The following is a 20638-nucleotide window of genomic DNA, read 5'->3' on the forward strand; positions in this document are numbered from 1 at the left end:
TTTTGGTTTTATTCTGGAATAGAATTCAATGTTTTTCGAATGTACGAGAGTATTGTTTTTGCTGTCGGCGGGCCACCAGGATTCGACCGGCGGGCCTCGGTCTGTGCATCCATGACATAAACTGATATACGAAACTTGCCATTCAGACTTCGTAGAGAAATTCCTAACATAGACCAGGGAGAGGCCCTGGCTTGCTGAATGACAGAGTTTTCCAGTGAGTCCAAGATCAAGAGACCACGACTCAATGCCATACGTCATTACCGGTAATAATTTAATTGTAGACTTCGTCTTTACATTAATTACAGTAATGACTCAACTAATTACTCTTACCAACAATTCTACATTACTCTAATGAAAAACTAAAGGCTTTTTGGTAAAATTCATTTTTATTAGATGTATATCATACCCCGGTACGGCTGGTCACCGAGAAAACAGAGAGACTCTGTGTTTGGCACTAATCGGTGTAACATAACACGTGAAGATGCCCCGTGGAGGGGTGAAACACGTGTTGAGTAATCTGGCGGTGGCGGTTGTGTGATTCGCATTGTTTGCCGCATACGCATTTATCAGCGGGCTTGCGGGCGGTGCGCTTTGTTGCATGACTACCACTGCATGTGCGGAAGTGGCTAAATATTGGTCCTTTTCTTACTCAAAACCAAAAGAAAAGGAAAACGTTTATAATATTTGTAACTCGAATGTTTTTATATTCAAAGTACAAATACTGAAGTTGGCAAAGATACAGAAAAATAGAAAGCTTTGAAGGAGGCTTTTACGCTGAGTGGATCCATACAAATTCAATATAAAGTTATTAAAACTATTATCTAAAAATTATAATTACTAATTTTAAGTCATATGTATGGAATGAAATAAAGCTTTATTAGCATATACATATAGGTTTACCAAATACAATAAATAACGGCTTTTTTATGTTAGTAAAATACAAAAAGGATTTTTTTTAATTTTTTTTTAACTACTAATAATTTTGGATACATTTTTACAGAGGTTTTTTGATTAATATTTTTCCTAATAAGTTGTTTGTATAGGTTTTAATACAATAGTAGTAGTTTTAATACATACATAACTTGTACAGATATAATCTAATAAACACTAATTATAATTACACAACAAAATAGTGAAAACGTAATATATATTTGTTAGTTTTCATTAATTTAATAATTAGGATGTATGTACATAACGGTTCTCCAATAAATTTAGCAATTGTTTTTATTTGGTTATACGCTAAAAAAAGGAAGAAAAAAAATAATCACAGAGTTTTTTAGTATTTATTAAAATATTTTTCGGATAGGTTTTAATAGAGTTTTTTTTAGACAGGATTCGTACAGGTGTTTGTAAATTTTTCTTACAAGTACTTTTGCAAAGGGTAAAGTAGGTTTTTGTACATGTTGGAGTGTGTTATCCTTGACAGTGGCGTAGCTATGGTATTTGGGGCCTGGGGCAGATTGAGGCTTGGTGCCCTCCCCCCCCCCCCCCCACTGTGTATATTATATTTTTGTAACCGTTTACTTTTTTTAATGTTCATATTATTTAACAACTTTTTTTAGCACAGAAATAGTAAAATTCGATATTCTTTTTATGTTATTTACTTTAAATTATGGTTTTCATTTTTCTTTTAACATTTCATTATTCATCATTAAAAAAAAATTAAAAAAAAATATTTTCAACTTTGGTGCCCCCCCTGCTTGTGGTGCCTGGTGCTCGCCACCCCCTAGCTACGCCACTGATCCTTGAATATGACCATTTACTCACCAGCGTGGCCTGCAGCAGGGTGGCAATGTGCACAGTGGCGTTGGTGCTCAGAAGGAACGCGCCCAAGGCGTTGCAGGCGCTCGCCGCACGCGACACTAGCGCCACGGCAGTACACAGCGACCTTCGCAAAGTCAAAATAAAATATGTTATTACGTATGAATATTACTGTCATTTATAATCGTCAGCTTAAAATTAACTTTAGTTTCTAACGCCCAACCCACTGACAATAAACTAAGACCGCCGAGAACAAAAGGCGCATTCCACTAACGAGCCAATCGGGGCTGACGGCGCGATATCTGGCAAGCGGTGAAATAAAACTAGATTTATAATAGAGACTCGTCTTTCAGGTAGCTTTATTGTTTCTTTACCGTCTGGAAATTACCTGAGGTATTTAAGGAGACTCTTGAAGAAAGGCAGAAGTTTATCGTCTGACGTCTCGTTAGCGATTCAATTTATAAATTTGTGACAACATTTTTGTTATTTCCACGCTTCTCTTTTGTCCTTCTTTAGATCCTTCATTCATTCATCTGTTGTCCTTCACATTCTCTTCTATTCTCTCTACATACCTTGTTACCTATCATACATCGCCATTATTTTTTATCTTTATTTTACAATTGTTATATCTATTTAAGTTTTATTCTATATACATCATTTTATTATCCTTTACACAGATATTTATCTCTCTTCTACTGACTTTCTATATCAACCTGTATATGTATCTTTATTTATTTATGTATACTGACTTTGTGGTGAAATGCGGCGCCAGGTCCTCCCTCTCTGAAGCCAGCGCGAGCATGTGGCCGATCACCTTGAGGCCCTGCATCTTCTGGATCGTCACTTTCTCCGGAATGATCTGACGGTCCGGGTACAGCTGGTAGAGAAAACAAGAAGCTATCTTAAATAAGTGTCAATATAAACATTACTTAATTTCAAAATGTCGACAACAAATTATTTTGAAAATGATTATTTCGTTTCATTTGCTTCTACTATAATTAAAATAATTTTGTGAAATAAAATAAAAAGTCATCATCTTTCAACAGCAAAGGAGATAAACCTCTCAATACAACTGGATTGAAAAGTCTTGCTTCTAGAATCTGAAGGACTTTAATAAGGTCATCCATCCTTTACTTTGCCGATTCGTGGTCTCTACAAAACAACCTTTAGGCTCCAGTGGCTATTTAAACGTATAAGACTAATTCAAATCTAGTATTAGAGGTTCAATATACCCTAAATTTGTGTATTATTATGTATGTCCAGTAAGAAATATTTCTAAAGCACTGTGTATATTGTTAACATTATGTACACAAATAAAAATGTATTGTCTGTTCGTAATATTAAAATAACTTTTTATTACACGCATATACACGTTATATAATATACACGTTGTTTACATAAATATCAAAACCAGCATTTTCATAATAAGTTTTTGTCTGTCCATCTGTTTGTTTCGGCTAAACCAGTATCATGCCATTCTCCACCTTAGCTTTTCTAATATTCTCACTCCCCCTATATAACATAAATAATTTTATATGAAAGCTAAAGTGTTAAACTAGTATCGAGTACACTTTTTACTTGTCGCCTTTTACCATTAAATTGCTCCCCTGTGGGTCGAGGGCCACACGTGGGCAAACCCTGAGCTAATCTCTGAAATGGATGGATATATTTTGACGGGACTTATACTGGCATTTAGCTGATGTAATAAAGTGTAACATGGGCTATATTTATTTTAGGAAAATCCTAAACGATTTTTTTTTTAAAAATTCCACATGGATGAAGTCGCGGGTACAGCTAGTATTAAAATATAATTTTGATAACGTTAAAAGAATAAGCATAGATCTGAATAATCCTAAATATTAAAAATTGCTGAACATACATGAGAGCAGATAGATATTGAGGTACCTAGGCCACGTTTGAACCAACGAACGTCTTACACCCTGTATATTATTGAATAGTATCTCACCTTATCAAACTTCTCCATCATCCTGTACAACTCGTTAAGCTGCCGCTCCAGAAGAAGGTTGTCGAAGGCGGCACAGACTCTGACCTCGCACTTCTTGCTGCTTCGAGAAGTATCGCTCTGAGAGCTGCAGATGGAAGGAGCCTTGTTTAACTTGGGTCTATCCTTTCCGTTCTTCTCATTATCACCATCTCTATTCTTCTTCTTTTTCTTCTTGCCCTCAACTTTTTCCTCTGCAATCTCTTCCGTGTTATTATTGTTTTCTATGCCGTTCTTCTCCTTCCCTTTTTTGGATTTCTTCTTATCTTCGTGTTCTATATCACCGTTGGTGGCTTTGGATTTCTTGTTCTTGTGCTTTTTTGGTTTCTCGTCGAAGTCCAGGCCGTTGACGCAGGGCTTCGCGTCTGGTGTTTCCCTGCAGAGCGGCATCACGATGCTACTTATCTGCTGAATCACTTTGTACATCTTGTTCGCGAAGGGCACCCCGAATGGTTCGTGGGATGACGAGTGGTCATCGTAGACTGGGTTCTCGTTGCCGCTGGAACAAAATTAATTTCCGCTGTTTTAGTATCGCACACTTCAAAACATAAGGCTCGCCCGGAAACGCCCGTATCCAGTGTCTTCTGGCGACCTTAGATTAGTGTTTGTTTCTTTTGCTCATAGATGGCGCTATTATCAATAATACTGTCCATACGTCTTGAATTCCCCAGGCTTTGTATATAGATAACTTCACATTACATATGCACGTACGTAATGCATTTAAAAATTTAAAACTTTTTCCCGCTAATTATAGCTTTTTAGTATTGAAAAAGTGCAAACCATACGTCTTAAACGACTTTTTTAAATTTTTAAATTTTGGGTAGTATACGCACCACGCAGTATGAGTGGAAAATCTTCAAAAACTTTCGTGGCACGGAACGTGGTAAATTATATGTTTTTAACCATCTATTATTTAAATAATAAAGCCATAATTAATATTGATTATTATTTTATGTTTGTATTCATATATTGACGTTTAGATTATACTCGTAATCTTTCATAATAATTACCTAGACGCAAATTTATTTACATTTCTGTGAACACGAAACTTATGAGAATTTATATTATTTATATACATTAAAAGCTTATTATTGACAAAAAATAATGTTTCAAATTAAAATTACAATTCCCACAGTAAATATATCCAAATAAACACCAATAATAGATCTATTCTTCATATATTTCGACGAGTTTTTATATTGTTAAAATTTAGTTTTAGGAGATCCAACAAGATAAATTTCAAAACTGCGCCTAAAAAAAGTCTGGAAAATTCCGTTGTAAACGGCATTCGTAATTACATATAAATCAAATTAAAGAACTCTATGAAGACAAACTTACGTTGCCAGAAGCTTCTGCCGCAGCTTACGGGCCTTTTTCTTGATATTCTTCTGTTTCTCCCTCTCCTTCCTCTCTTGCTCTAGTCGTTCCGCCTCCTCTTGTTCGTTATTTGGTGGCTCGTGACTTTCTGATGTGGTCTGGAAAGAGGATATGAATCATTCGTATACTTGATACTTAGATCCTGGAACCTATGACACAGCGAAAAACATCCACCCACATGGTGAAAGTTCCACCTTGTTATGGTATCAATGCATACCGCTTCCAACAGGAGATCAATGAGGTCCTATGTCGAGCAGACTTAATACAGCTGAAGCGATGTTGATATTTTTTATATCACGTACTAATAATTTTCAATCTATATTTCTTTAAATCTCATATATTTTCTAATATCTGAATATTACACTGTAATTATTATAAATTATATTTGCATTGTATATACTGTGATCAAAAAGTAATATGATATTGTCATTTAAATCTCCCGGACATTAGGAAAGTAATTTTTTTCCTAGGTTGGTAGAACAGTCTGTAACGTTTGCCAACCGTCTGTTTTTCAATAGGTTTCATTATTTCCCAATAACACGTAAAAAAAAACCCTCCATTGGTGCCAAAAAACCTCTCAATTTTTTTTTTAAAAAAAAACGTCAAAGGCTCAACCAATATCGTTCAAAAACAATGTTCTACAAAAACCATTTTGTAGAACATTTTTTGATGACGTCATACTGCATTGGTTCTTTGACTTTGCCAAAAACTCGACTCATATCTTCTCCGCAACCTCTATATTTCCCAATTTAACCACATTCGACTTCTTGCTATTCAGAAAACTCGTAAAACCTATGCGGGGAAGCAGTTTTGACGCGATTTAGGAGATTAGCAACCTAGTCGAAAAAGCTCCTGAAGGCTATATCGAAAAAAAACTATTCCTACTGATTCTAGGATTGGAAAAAGCGTTGGAAAAAGTGCTTTATATATTGGAATAATAGATCAAAGAAATCATAGATTTGGAAGGATAAATAAATATTTACATTTTATTAACAAATTCACTTTACTTTTCGATCACAGTACTACATCTTGTAATTTTAACATAAAAAGCTGTATTCACATATATTGACGGAATTAATACATCATTTTAAAACCAAGTTACTATATGTTTCAAACACATATATAACTGGCAAACGGTGTCGATACCACCTGATTATGGTAGAGATAATCGTGATGGTTTTATCTCCCATCATCACCATCACAGATGTTAGATTATTCAAAACAAGAGCATTAGTTATAGCATTATCAGAGATTAGATATTTGGATATATATTTTCATATGAAAATTAAAGAAAGGCTTCTATGAATAAGTAATACATAAAATAAAAATAAAATAAAATAATTTAATGGAATCAGGCGTTACCTTGCGGAAGTCCACACTAAGTAAGAAAAGGACCAATATCTTGCCACTTCCGCACATGCAGTGGTAGTCGTGCAATAAAATGCACCGCCCGCTAGCCCGCTTATAAATGCGTATGCGGCAAACGATGCGAATTACACAACTACCACCGTTAATTCACTGAACATGTGTTTCACCCCTCCACGGGGCATCTTCAGGAGTTATGTTACACCGATAAGTGTCAAACACCGAGTGAGATTTCTTACTTATAAAAGTATATATTCTCTATTATACACCAAACATAGACTTCGAAATGAGCCATAAAACGGACGTATACAAAAAGATATTTAGGTACTATAGGAAACTCATTTCATTATAGATACCTAAGGTGGTTGGAGACTTGCGATAATAAGTCCCAGGTTCGATTCCGGGGTTACCATCTTATTTAATGCACAACTTGTGCATTAATTATATAGTATTACCACAGCTCATAAATTTCTAGAGGATGGACAGCAGCGCCCTCTGCGTACCATGATACTAGACTGCGATTGCCAAACCACTTGCCAATTCAAGGGTGATGATTATGATATATCCCCCCATAGACATCATTGGTCTATGGTCTAAAACATGGTTCCACAGACTTATTAAGACTAGGGGCCACTCGGGCAAATCATGAACTGAAGGGGGGCCGGGAGTCAGAAGTATAGGTAATTAAATTTTTTTGGTTTTATTCTGGAATAGAATTCAATATTTTTCGAATATACGAGAGTATTGTTTTTGCTGTCAACGGGCCACCAGTATTCGACCGGCGGGCCGCGGTCTGTGCATTCATGTTCTAGGACAAACGTGGTGATGAAAAAGACGACTCATCAGTTAAACATACCCGAATATCCAGTCTCTGATTGTCACATATAATATACAACAGACAGAAAGGAAACATAAAATAAACAACAACATCGCTGCGAAAATCAACTCAATTTTGTAAGCGCTAAAGCACAAATTCCCACTTACCAAATGTCTCACTCCGACCACCTTTTCCCTCACACCCTGTTAACGTAATTCCAGCAGTCATAACGGACGAAATGTACTATATATATACTACATGTACTACTGTAGTGCAGTGTACTATTGTGTAGTGCAGTGTACTACTCTATAGTGCAATGTTATGTACAGTGAAGATATTTACATAATTTTTATTTGGAGTAAAATCTCTCATATTGCGTTCGTTTTTTTAATATACAGGATAATTGGGTTTTTTCACGATCTAATTTATTTTTCTGATAAAATGCTACATGCCTATAATTTCTGACAGAACAAAGTCAAGAGAATACATACAATCATTCACAGCAAATAAACTATACATTAATCTCTATAAAGCCTTTACACCTATAATCAATCATCCTGTATATTAAACATAGTATATACTATATATTGTTTTGTATTTGAGGACGAAAGTCAAGACATATGTTCTTAAGCATCTCATGTGCGTCTTGCTGATCTTGTTCCCCCGCCTTAAGGCCGGTGATTAGAACTTTCCCAAACAATATAATAAATACATGTAAATAAATCCTTACATATGTACATATAAAGATAACTGATATAAGAATATATGAATATATATACACATATATGAAATTGTGTTAGTGTGTGCAAAATTAAATGTATGTATCCTTAAATCTCTGTTATAATATATATATTCTGAAATCAACAATTACATATATAATATGAATTTCTGATAATGGAAGCTTCATCTGATAACAGGTGATATGTAATACTTAAAATATATTACTACCGAGGGTTTTTAAATACAAAATCTTGCTTCTCACCGCGCTGTGCTTTTGACATTAAAACGTCGTGTTTAACATATGGTGTTATCTCTGGTTTTAAATCTAAAATCCTCTTATATACGATTCCCTTTTATGTGGCGACGACGCGAACTAAATTTTTGCTATCTGTTATAATTTTTAAAAACAAAATCTTGAATTAATTATTTTTTAAATAAAAAAAAACTTATATAAACTAGATAGTGACGATGCTTCCAATACGTTGATAGTAAATGATACGCGATCCAGGATTTTGCAATACAAAATCATAGAGCCACCACGTGTACGTTTTTTATTTCAAAATTCAAGAGATACGTCGTGCCTATCGCGCTACTTCTAGTTTTTATATACAAAACGCTTTTCTTATAAACTCTAGTAAAACGTCAATGGTAAATCATTCAGCCGTCGAGGATTTTGAAATACAAAATCTTGCATATGATGGCGTATACACTCTTCTTTCAATTCCTTCTACAGACTAGCCAGTGACTGTTTATAAATATGTTAGTTTTTTAGCATTTTGAAAAACAAAATCTTGAGTTTTAAAATTTGTAAGTTTGTTTAAAATACCTAGGATATTAAGAAATAATATCATTTTATATTCTAGACAGTAACTACGAGAACGAAAATACGATAACATTTTTCAGGATTTTGAAATACAAAATCTTGCCCTTTTCTGTCTTTTTCACATTTCTCATTAGCTCAATTGTTTTAATTACGGCGCCCTTGGAACACAGTCATGCTTATTGACTACTATTTAACATCAAATGTAGACGCCTTGATATTCTACCAAAACAAAACAATTCTACCAAAACATAGCAAGAAACCTTCAAATATTGCAATTCTTACCATCTTACCTACGTTTATAGACTTTTGTTAAGCGTTTTCAACTGGAACAAACTCAAATTTCGCTAACAACATGACATATCCTTTATAAAATTATTACTAAAGAAGAAATATATATTTATAATATATTTTTTAATTTTTATATTTCAATCATACCTAAGAGTTTAAAAGTTTTAAACATTAAAGCGACTTTTAAACGAAGATTGACTTAAAAAAATATATTGCACTATCTCTCTGTTTTTCTCTCAGTCGTGTAATTATGGCAGAGCAATCATGTTCATATTTACCACGTAAATAAAAAATTACCAACTGCTATGGTTCGACAATATACCTGTTGAGAAACGCATCCAAATTTCATGGTAACAATAAATACCATCCTATTAGTTGGCGTTTTTTGGTAATTTTGATCATGGTAATTTTGGTTATGATCATTAGATATATTTACTTTCTAATTACAAAATTACCAACTGCTACAGTTATATACTCCTGATGATAACAGAACCATCCGAACTAGACATTAACTGTGCCAATGCACTAGCCTTTGAATTGGTACTTTTTGGTAGTAATGGTAGTATTTGCCTCTAAATTACAAAATTAACAATTCTTACAGTTACTATAGCTTGACCTAACTAAATAATGACTAGACGAATGCACCAGTCAAGTAGCTGGTAGATTTAGTAATTTTTTTTTTTTGGTAGCTTTCACAGAGCAGTCTCAATAAAAAAGTATATTCACCATAATTACAAAATTATAAACTGATATGGTTTGACCATTTTCCTGACGGTAATAATTATCTAAACTGGATATTGTCTGAACTAATGTACTAGCTTAAGAGTTGGTAGTTTTTGGTAGTTTTGGCCGAGCAATCATCGTCATGGGTAATATTTTCCTCTTAATTACAAAATCATCAACTACAGTTGCTATAGCTTGACCGAACTGTATGATGACTGGAAGAACACACCAGTCTTGCGTCACCAGGAGTTGATACCCACCGGCTGACGTGGACCCGTGGCCTTCTCCCGAACAGCCTGGAGATGCTGCTCCAGGCGCTGTTGACTGGCATCCTGCTTATCCCTGATGCGGGAGCGAAGCGCGTCCACCTCCTGTTCTGCTGCCGCCGCCAGCGCCGACAGTCGAGACTTTACACCCTCCGCCTGCATAAGAAATTATTCATTACTATCTTCCATTTTCCACTTCTTCATAATCATATCAGCTTGTAGATGTCCACTGCAGGACACAGTCATGTCCCCAAAGATCACCACAATCACCGGTCTTGCGTTGCCTACATCCGGCCCACATGCGGCTTCCAGGTACAGACGTACACAAATAGAAACGTGTATAAATATCATCATCACTTCACTCTTAGGTCTTCTAATGATGGACATCGTCCACCATAGATTTCTATTAGGACTAGTTTTAAGCTGCCTGCATACTTCGTCTTCCGATGACCGTAACAACCGTAACAGTCTACGCTTGCGCTGGTTCGAGATCTCCACTTCCTACCAAATCAAACCCTGGGCATATGACCTCTTTATGACTCATTGAGACTATGAGCTTGCTAATCCTCTGGACTATGGTATGTATCTCATCACCTTCTCCCTGGCTGCATCTCCTCGTTCCTGACGTCGTAACTCGCGCATGCCCTGCACACGCTCGTCACGCAGACGCCGTCGCTGTACCAGGGTCTCCACTCGACTTCTCCTTGCTTCCTCCAGCGCCTGTCGTCGCGCGCCCACAGCCGCCTCCCGGGCCGTCTTCTCCTCCTAAACACAAAGTCACACATGAGCACAAATAAGTAAGATAAGACACACATGCAGGAGCTTAGGAGCAAGAAGGAAGGGAGGTGGTGTGTATAAGAGGACAAGTAAGCCAGGAGAGTGTAAAATATTGTGACGAAATATAAATGACGAATTCGCAATGGACGCCATCATAATGCCATTGTTAACAGCGCCATCTATGAAGTGTCAGGGTTAAAAACATACTGCTTTACCGACATTAAGTTTTTCCCAAAGGTGGGAGATGTAAAGAAATTAGTTTCTTTAATAATTCTATTTTGTATTGTACCGCACTTATTAATTGTCGAGAGGAATTGTCTTATATATAGCTTTATTGTCATCAATGGTAGAAACAGATTAAAAAATCAACGATTTCATATATAATAAATAACGTAACGATAGTTTAGTAACAAAAACCTTTTCGAATTTCTAATTATTACATGTATGTACATAAAATTAAATATTGATTATATGTTCCCGTCTACCGAAGGAAGATCAACGCTTTTGAAATATGGTGCAGATGGACTGGTAGGAGAACCAACAGATCTATTTTCAATCAACTTATTATACCAGGCTCTCCACCATCAGCTGCAAGCGGATTTTGGACTACATCAGCCAGATAACTCGGTGGCAACCAGAAGTCTGGATAAGTTGATGGTGGTAGGAAAAGTAGAGGGAAAACGGTGGTTATCGAAGCTATGTGCGGACTCTATGCGGGTGATGACTGGTCCGACAATAACGAAAGTACTTATAAAATCAGGTCTTAGAGACCCGTGAAGACAACTCTTCAAATCTTCATCAATACAGATAACAGACCAAGAAAAATAATTTGTTTCAACATACTTTGTGATGCGAGAAGTCATTAGCCTTCGAATTCAAATAGAATTACCTAGGTGATATTTTTGACTTTAAAGCCTTTACTGACAAATGAACTATAAACCTCTAAATATTTTACATCTATAACCAATCATTCCCTATATTTTGGCAATTTGCCTAAATTGAAAATTCGTTGAGTTTCATTCAAGGTTTCAATCTAAACATGAGCTTTATAGAGATCAATTATTGTTTTACAAAAGTTCCAGTTCCAAAGTAAACCACAGGTTCAAAACACTTTGGCCATGGCTATGTGAATGAGGGGGATGTGGTGGAGAATTGTGAGAAGGGTAGTACAACAATTTCCATTTTTTTCCATGTTATGAGAAATAAAGAAAATCGACGATAAGAGTAGTGGCTCTAGATGCAGAGATCCTTCTAGCTTTGCTATAGACAGATTAGATGAGGGTCTTTAAGATTCCAGATCTAAATCCGCAAGAGATATATGGGGGTGGGACTGTGAGAAGGATCATAAATCCTAAACCAAGAGTATACGGCTGATAAGAGAGAAAAGACCCAAATCGGTAAATAAATAATGAAGTTGAAACTGTAAAATATCAATCCAGGTGGAACGGAGAAGAATAACAGGGAAGGAATAATTAGATAAGAATGGAAGACATTGTGACGGATGAAAGAAGAATGAGTGAGAGAAACTTACAAGAATATAGGAAGAACGAGACAATAAAAAACGAATGTAAATTAATGATTAAGTAAAAACTGTCCAAGTGAACCGAAGACAGGGGTCGCACAAGAGGTCCTCGATAACGGAGGCCATAAAAAAGAGAAAAGATGAGTGTACAAACCAGCTTCCGAAGCCTCTCCCTCCGCATCTGTCGCAGGCGCGTGGTGTGGTAGCGGCACTGTGCCAGAAAGTCGTGCCGTCGATTCTGCGCCTGCAGTTGTTTGATGAAGGCAATCTCACGAAGCTTTTCATCTTCATCATGAGCTTTTTTCACGATGTCCTGAAATATAGGTATCCTTGAACTTCTGATCTAAACCTGTAAGTAATGTTCTGCGTTCTTCCAGAGCTACTTCAGCTCTTGAAAGATTAAACCGTTAATATCAACTACATTTAAATCTTCAACCTACTTGCAAATTGATTCGTAATGCCTCCTACCAGTCCTGTTTGAAATCAAGGAAGGCCTATATGCAATTTACTTACAAGATGGCAGAAAGTTCTCGAACAAAATAGCATAAATATACTACAGTTTAATGTTAATAAACTTTTAATACATTATTCGAATTCTTCTAGAAAATGCGAATGAACTTTTCTCCTGACCTGCTACATCGAAGACTTGCTCTAACAGTCTTTAAAAGACTCATGACAGAACCAAACTATGTGTTTAAATGATATGGAGTTGCTATCCTAGAACAGTTTGGTCGCCCGCCAAACACATATATTGTAGCACATTCTCACCTAGAGATATAAGTGGACCATATTCCTTACCATTGCCAAAACGTTTTCAAAAATCTGGTGCAACAGTCTTCGGTATACATAATACAGGACTCTCTGAGTGATCTAACGTTTCGATAGATCTTAGATATGCATTCTACGATACATTCTTGCCGGCTCCAAAGGTCAGTTCCAGGATCGACACTTTATACGCTCTACAACTATGGCACCACGTGCTGGTTCTTTATCTTTTGTATTGAGCTATCCTCATTTGCAGATGAAACCTACATGTAATACTGTGATCAAAATGTATGGTGAATTTGTTAATAAAATGTTAATTCTTTATTAAATCTTTCAAATCAATTTCATCCCCTTCAAAGTGATTCTCGTCCGATAAAACGCAATTTTCCAGACCTCGCAAACATCTGTAATAGTCTTTTTCCGATACAGTCTTCAATACCTTCGATTCTCTTTTTATCTCCTCTATCATGTCAAAATAACTGGGGAACGATATGAGTTGAGTTTTTGGTACAAAAAGTCCCGAAGAACCAATGCTGTATGACATCGACCAATCCAGACTTGATGCGTTTAAGACACAAAATATCCTTCAAAATTATTTAAGCTGAGCCAAATGTTATTCCAACTTTTGACCAACAGACACTTGTCAAATATTTTAGATAGTTCTACCAACCTAGGAAAATGGCTGGAAGTTTTAAATGTTAATTTCACTTTACTTTTCGATCAAAGTATACAATTCTGGAGGCACGAAGCATTTAACCAACATCTCCAAACGGCAGACAATATCATAGGCCACTGGTTCCAGTAATAGAGACTACAAATTAATCTCACCGTAACCGCACCTAACCCCAGAAGAATGACGCGTAAGGGGTCATGAATAGGCAAGTTCCGTAGTCCAAACAATAAAGATATATAGATGTTGTCCAAGCTACGTGCGCAACAAGGCAATCCTTCTCAGCAGCGTCTTTTCATTACTTAATAGTCACAGTAAAATATAACGAAGAAAGTTTCTCAAAAGTTACTCACCTCCTTTCTTTTACTTCCACAAAATCTCCTTTGGAAGATATTATGCATAAATACCTATTAACGTGACAATTTGTACACATAAAATTTACCAATCCATACACAGGCAAGGGATTCGTATGTATCGAGGTCTGTACCCGGAATATCCTTATGACATCGAATCAGATATGAGCGGGTCCAAAACTAAGGCCCAAGTGGCCATCGATTTTGCACGCTATGTGCCCACAAGACAAACTGAATACCTTATGAAGAAAACGTTGGATGCTGCTTCTAGCTGGTCCTAATATAAATCGGTTTGAAGGTTTAACGGTGGTAGTAATTCGCATTGTTTGGATACGCATTTATCAGCGGGCTGGCGGGCGGTGCACTTTATTGCACGACTACTGCTGCATGGCGGAAAAAGCTATGTCCTTTTCTTACTTAGGATGGACTTCCGCAAAATAACGCCTGAATCCATTAGATATTAATGTAAATCTACGCAGGGTGATAATCCTACGGATATAATACGATGATGATAACGACATACAATTCATCACCGTGCTCTATGGAATTGATAATCTAGCTTGAACATCGACCCATGTAATCCGGCGATGAACAAAGTAACCACTTTAGTCAACATAAAACTCTGAAAGTCTTTAATATCAAACCAACATTTTTTGCGCGACGCTCCATCTTAACCTTTTTAAACTTGTTACGCTTCTCTATGCAACATACATAATTTTCAAGTAAAAGCCAAAGGGTTAAAAGCGCACCAAGTCCTTTTTCGAATTGCTCCACTATGGGGCGTGAACTTCTCACTGGTAAATACTGGTGCATCACTTTTCATTCTGTCATCCTGGATGCATTACCATTATAAAACTAAGAGATTTAACCTTATATATTGATAAATCTGTATTTTTCCATCAATCCAGTGTAAATGTGTATCTTTAGCGTTTTGAATGGATGAGAAATTTTATGCTTAAAATCTGAAGCATGTCAATCTAGGTCATCAGGGACACGAGTTTACAGATCCTAAGGCACAATGCCTAGGATTTTGGGCAAGTCCTTTGTTAGTATATTGATGCCGATGTCGTGGGCAAGTTCTTTGTTAGTTTCTTGATGCCGATACCGTGTAGCGAAGATTCGCTTTCCGTTTCTTCCGTTGCATTCATAGTTCACATGGATGTGTTTGAATGTGGGCAGAGTGGTGATCTTTGCGGAAAGACCTGTGTCTTTAAGTGAACGTTTACCGAATGAGATGATGAAGCTATCTAGCCTTGCCTCCTTTTGCCTTTTTCATTCGTTTAACGCGGCTGTCCGATGCTTGTTTTCGTTTTCTTTGCAATCATCTATTTATAAGGAATCTAGCAGTCCACTCTACGATGTATTTTGTCCAAATGTTTCGACAATATTTTTTTTAGTATTATCATTAAACATCCAATGACAATAAGCGGTTTGGTGTACATATCATGTTTAGTCAAGATGTTCTTCAGCGTCTAAAGGAAGTCTAACTCTTGGATATCATAACTCTTCAAGCGCTTATCGTCAGATATTGACCAAGTCAGATGGCTGGTTGTTAGAATGGTTTGGAACTTTATTTCATCGTTTACTGTACTGATTTCCACAACAACAGCAAAAGTTCCAACATAAAAAGTCAACTATTATTGTATGGTTGCACACACACACATACACGCGCGCACACGCGCACACACACACCCACACATATAGTAAAGTTAGTAAAGTAATAAAGTTCCATAAGATATCTCAGACCTTCCTTTTCTTAGTTTTAAAAAGTATATTATTAAATAAATCTTATTATATAGCAATTAAGAGTGTTTAGTTGATCGAAACACGTAAAACATGGTTTGATTCATTTACATGGTTGATATTATAGTGTGAGCATAAAAAAATTAATTTAAAAGAGCAACTGTTGAGTTTGAGCCAGCTCTTTGCAGGACAGCGTTCCGAGCCGGTGGTAGCTTACTGCTTGCAATGTTAAAATAAGCGACGATTTAAAAGCAAATGCCTGTGTTAATAAACATAATTTGAATTTGAAATATTCGAACTATAATTTTATACTGAATTGTAATATATAGCAAAGTACAAATGAATGTAAATGTCTGCTTGGACATACGATCGAAATTCCAATTATAAGATATTTTGAATTTGATTGTATGTCCAGTCCAGTTGTAGTTTCTTGGTTTTTGTTGCTATATTAACTATTTTTGTGGTTTTCCTCATATAGTTGACTCTTTTTCTATCTTTTATAACTCTGTATGCTTCTTTCCTTGGTTTCTGATATCTGGTCAGTTTTTGATTAAGTTTATTTTTTGGATCCTACTTACTCTGCTACCCAAATGGCATTTGTAGAAGCCGCGGGTGAGGTGAGGCACCTAAGACCGCTTTAAAGCTAGCTAATCTAGAGGCAACATGCAGGTCTTCATTGCATACGAGGCTATTTTTTGTGTGCTTAATCAGTTTTGACTTTCCTAACTTTATATTACCTTTTCCTCATAGCCCTTTTATATATATATATATATATATATATATATATATATATATATATATATATATATATATATATATATATATATATATATATATATATTGACGGACACAATAACAATACAATATATTAGATTGGATATTTATCAAAATGAAGAATGACACTTACTTTTAGGTATTGATCGCGATTCTCCGCTGCCTTCTTAAGCCGCCTTTCCATTCTTAGTCTCTTCTCTTCTATCAGCTGGTTCTTGGCGATCTGTGAAATATTTTACATTACAGATATATTTGTACGGCCAAAAATGCAAAAAAAAATTATTTACGAATCTCTGTGTTTGGCACTAATCGGTGTAACATTACTCCTGAGGATGCCCCGTGGAAGAGTGAAACACGTGTTGAGTGATTTAACAGTGGTAGTTGTGTAATTCGCATTGTTTGCCGCATACGCACTTATCAGCGGGCTGGCGGGCGGTGCACTTTGTTGCACGACTACCACTGCATGTGCGGAAGTGGCTAAATATTGGTCCTTTTCTTACACTCTTCCGCATTCGTAAAAAAATGTCGGATCGCGAAGTTAAGTTGAAGAGAAGGGAGGAACACACACACACAGGTATTATTAAAATGCTGTCACAAAATCACGAGAGAGGTTATATTATAAATAAAAATAAAACGTAGTCAGGTAAAGCTAAATGCTACTAATGTTATAAAATTAAGAATTAAGTTATAGGATACAAATAAATAGCGATTTCAAAGATTGTGGCAATGATAATGTAAACAACGAAAGAAAGAGAAACAGATTGTAAAAGATAAAAGTAGAGAATGTCAATGAAGTATATGTTGTAAAAGGTATTACGAAATAAAAGTCCCTGTTATATTAACATAGGGATGAAAAACAGGTCTCCGAAAACGGGGACCTAAAATAAATATATTACAAATTCTTAAAACTACCCTTTGTAGTCATATTGTTAGAAACATGGAACCTATGAAGTAATAAAACACATCGCGTATACATAACTATTTCTAATATACACACACCGCAACAATTATAAAAATCACAGAATTTATCAGTGTCTGGATGCTGAATTTACCATAAAAAGAAGAGATTACGTAATACAATAGATAAATAGTTACAAAATCTTAAACCCTAAGAAATTTACGATCATCAAATATTTTAGTTTGTGCTAAAAAAATATTCCTAAATATTTGCGTACTGTAAACTATTCCTTACTTATAATATCTAAAGTTTGTCTTTCATACTTCACCCCATACTTGTAATTCCTTGACTGAAATCATGAGATAAATCTAGAACCATCACCTTCTTTACCAATTTCATCTTTCACAAATTCCACTTCGTAATTTCTTCTCTTCCCGTCCAAATTAACGTAAACTGGAATACTCTCCCCTTCGGAAGTAGTGAGCCAACATCCATGTACATTCGAAATCATTCGCCAAAATATTATTAACTATCATTATATACATCTAATATAAATTTTTTCTCGTGTCACGGTGTTCGAACTTGAACTCCTCCGAAACGGCTTGACCGATTTTTACCAAATTTTACATGCGTATTCAGTAAATCTGAGAATCGGTTACTATCTATTTTCCATACCCCTAAGTGATAAGGGTGGTCCACCCCTAAATTTTATTTTTAATTTTTTAGACAATTTTTTTGGTTTTTATTTTATTATGATACAGCATACAAAAATACATACAAACCTAAATTTTCACCCCTCTACGATCAACCCTTATCTTACATTTGTTAATTAAAAACTATATTTTTTTTTTTGCAAAACAACGTTTGCGGGATCAGCTAGTATAAATATATATAATATTTAAGTATGTATATATTTGCAATTCGATAATTAGTACTTTCATTCATGTCATCCGATAGACACCCACTGCAAGACAAAGGCCTTCCAAAAGATCACTACCATGACTGGTTTTGACCTGCCCTGCTTCCAGTGACTTCCGGCGAAATTGACTATGTCGTGGATCCACCTAGTGGAGGGCCGATGCCACCGGTCCCACCAGCAACATGCCCCCAATACCAATTCAGACGAGCAATTCTTTGAGCTACGACCATGACTTTCGTAATACGTAGGCTTACCATAATTACGAAGAGCCAAACCAGGACGCAAAAGAGAAAGAAGAGGAAGAAGAAATGAGCATTTTCATTTTGCTTTTCGCTTAATTTGTGTTTTTCATATTTGAAATGCAATTAAAATTATTATGAATTAACAAAAACAACACTTAAAATTTGCCCGGATTTATTATTCACCCACGCTTGCTTTATATTTTTCACTAGAGTGCACTTTCTTCAGAATCGTTTTGTCGTGCTTAATTTTGTCATAAAATTCACTGCATGACATGTTCAAGTTGAGTTTGCACGTAAGCGAGGCTTCCACAATGCATTCTTCCATCCTCCCCCAATCGTCAGACCACCAGGACACCGGGACAGGGATCTCAAACCGGGACTATCCTGGTCAAACCGGGACGTATGGTAAGCCTAGTAATACGTATAGTATTATTTCTTTTTCTGACTCCACTTACATTTCTGCCTGCTATACGGTAAACGCTGTATGTTCCGAGTTAATAAACGGAGAATGCCTGTACTAGTGTTTCACAACATGAAGCCCACGCCCTACAGAGGGGCAATTTAAAAGTGGACTCGATACGAGTTTAACCCTTTCGCTTTAATTTAAAAATTATGTATGTTACATTTTAGTTGGATAATACTGACCTATATGGTCTCTCTCTCACCTTTACTTCTTCTACTCGCGCGAGCAGCTGATGTATCCTCTTGGCTCTCTCGGTCTGGTACTCCTGCCTCTGCCGCTCCGCACGAGCCTGCTTGGCTTGAAGTCTATTATAATATTAAAATAACGCAATTAAAATAATATACATTCAATATTTGATTGTACACCAAGATGACTGTGGAAAAAATATATACATCATATAATATAGGTAATACAAAAAAAATATGAATAATTTACACAGAGGTGGACAAAGGAGACATTCTTATTTTCCCAGTGATATTTTAACTGTAGTATAAGCAATTTATATTATTTTGTTTTTTCGTTTAATTTTATTTATTTTTCGTCGCAAATAAAATTTACAAAGTGACATACAAACATATACACTTGTATTTTGTGCTTGTAAACAAGTATTAATTCGTTGTTAAAACTCATCTGCGACGCACATTACCTATATATAGATCTAATCTACACCTTTTCGTAGTTTTAGAAGTATGGTACAAATATAGCTGCATGGGATATGTCCGAAAATAAATAAATTTTGAAAATGGTCTAAGAGAAAAAAAAATATAGAAACCTCTGTTCTTATATTTAATGGAATCAGGCGTTGCCTTGCAGAAGTCCATCCTAAGTAAGAAAAGGACCAATATTTAGCCACATCCGCACATGCAGTGGTAGTCGTGCAATAATGTGCACCGCCCGCCAGCCCGCTGTTAATTGCGCATGCGGCAAACAATGCGAATTACACAACTACCACCGTTAAATCACTCAACACGTGTTTCACCCCTCCATGGGGCATCTACAGGAGTTATGTTACACCGATTAGTGCCAAACACAGAGAGACTGCATTTGCGGATGTGGCTTAATATTAGTCCTTTTCTTACTTAGGATGGACTTCCGCAAAATAACACCTGATTCCATTAAATATTAATTCGTTATTAAAACTCATCTGCGACGCACATTACCTTATATAGATCTAATCTACACCTTTTCGTAGTTTTGGAAATATGGTACAAATATAGCTGCAGGAGGTCTGTGCGAAAATAAATAAACTTTGAAAATCGTCTAAAAGAAAAAAAAATCCTGGAACCTCTGTTCTTATTCCACAAGTCTAGCTTTACGATGGTCCAATCCCATGACTACTATTACTCCACCAAAGTCATACATAAAGAAAA

At 35.9% G+C, this 20638-nt stretch overlaps 1 protein-coding gene across 1 annotated transcript in view; it reads right to left on the minus strand.

The window, feature by feature from the left end:
• The window catches only part of ssp3 (short spindle 3), a 118392-nt gene that overhangs the window by 75476 nt on the left and 22278 nt on the right, over nt 1–20638 (minus strand). Inside the window, exons 6-14 of the mRNA XM_068768029.1 lie at nt 19471–19573; nt 16880–16969; nt 12596–12754; nt 10737–10907; nt 10137–10298; nt 5102–5238; nt 3728–4262; nt 2511–2638; nt 1768–1888 (exon numbers count right to left, since the gene is read on the minus strand). Coding sequence (XP_068624130.1) covers nt 1768–1888; nt 2511–2638; nt 3728–4262; nt 5102–5238; nt 10137–10298; nt 10737–10907; nt 12596–12754; nt 16880–16969; nt 19471–19573 — 1606 coding nt within the window. The remainder of the gene's footprint in view (nt 1–1767; nt 1889–2510; nt 2639–3727; nt 4263–5101; nt 5239–10136; nt 10299–10736; nt 10908–12595; nt 12755–16879; nt 16970–19470; nt 19574–20638) is intronic.

The sequence above is a fragment of the Battus philenor genome, unplaced genomic scaffold (genome assembly GCF_028537555.1).
Source record: "Battus philenor isolate CCGP_79_NKW_IND1 unplaced genomic scaffold, ilBatPhil1.0.hap1 SCAF_24, whole genome shotgun sequence".
Lineage (NCBI taxonomy): Eukaryota > Metazoa > Arthropoda > Insecta > Lepidoptera > Papilionidae > Battus > Battus philenor.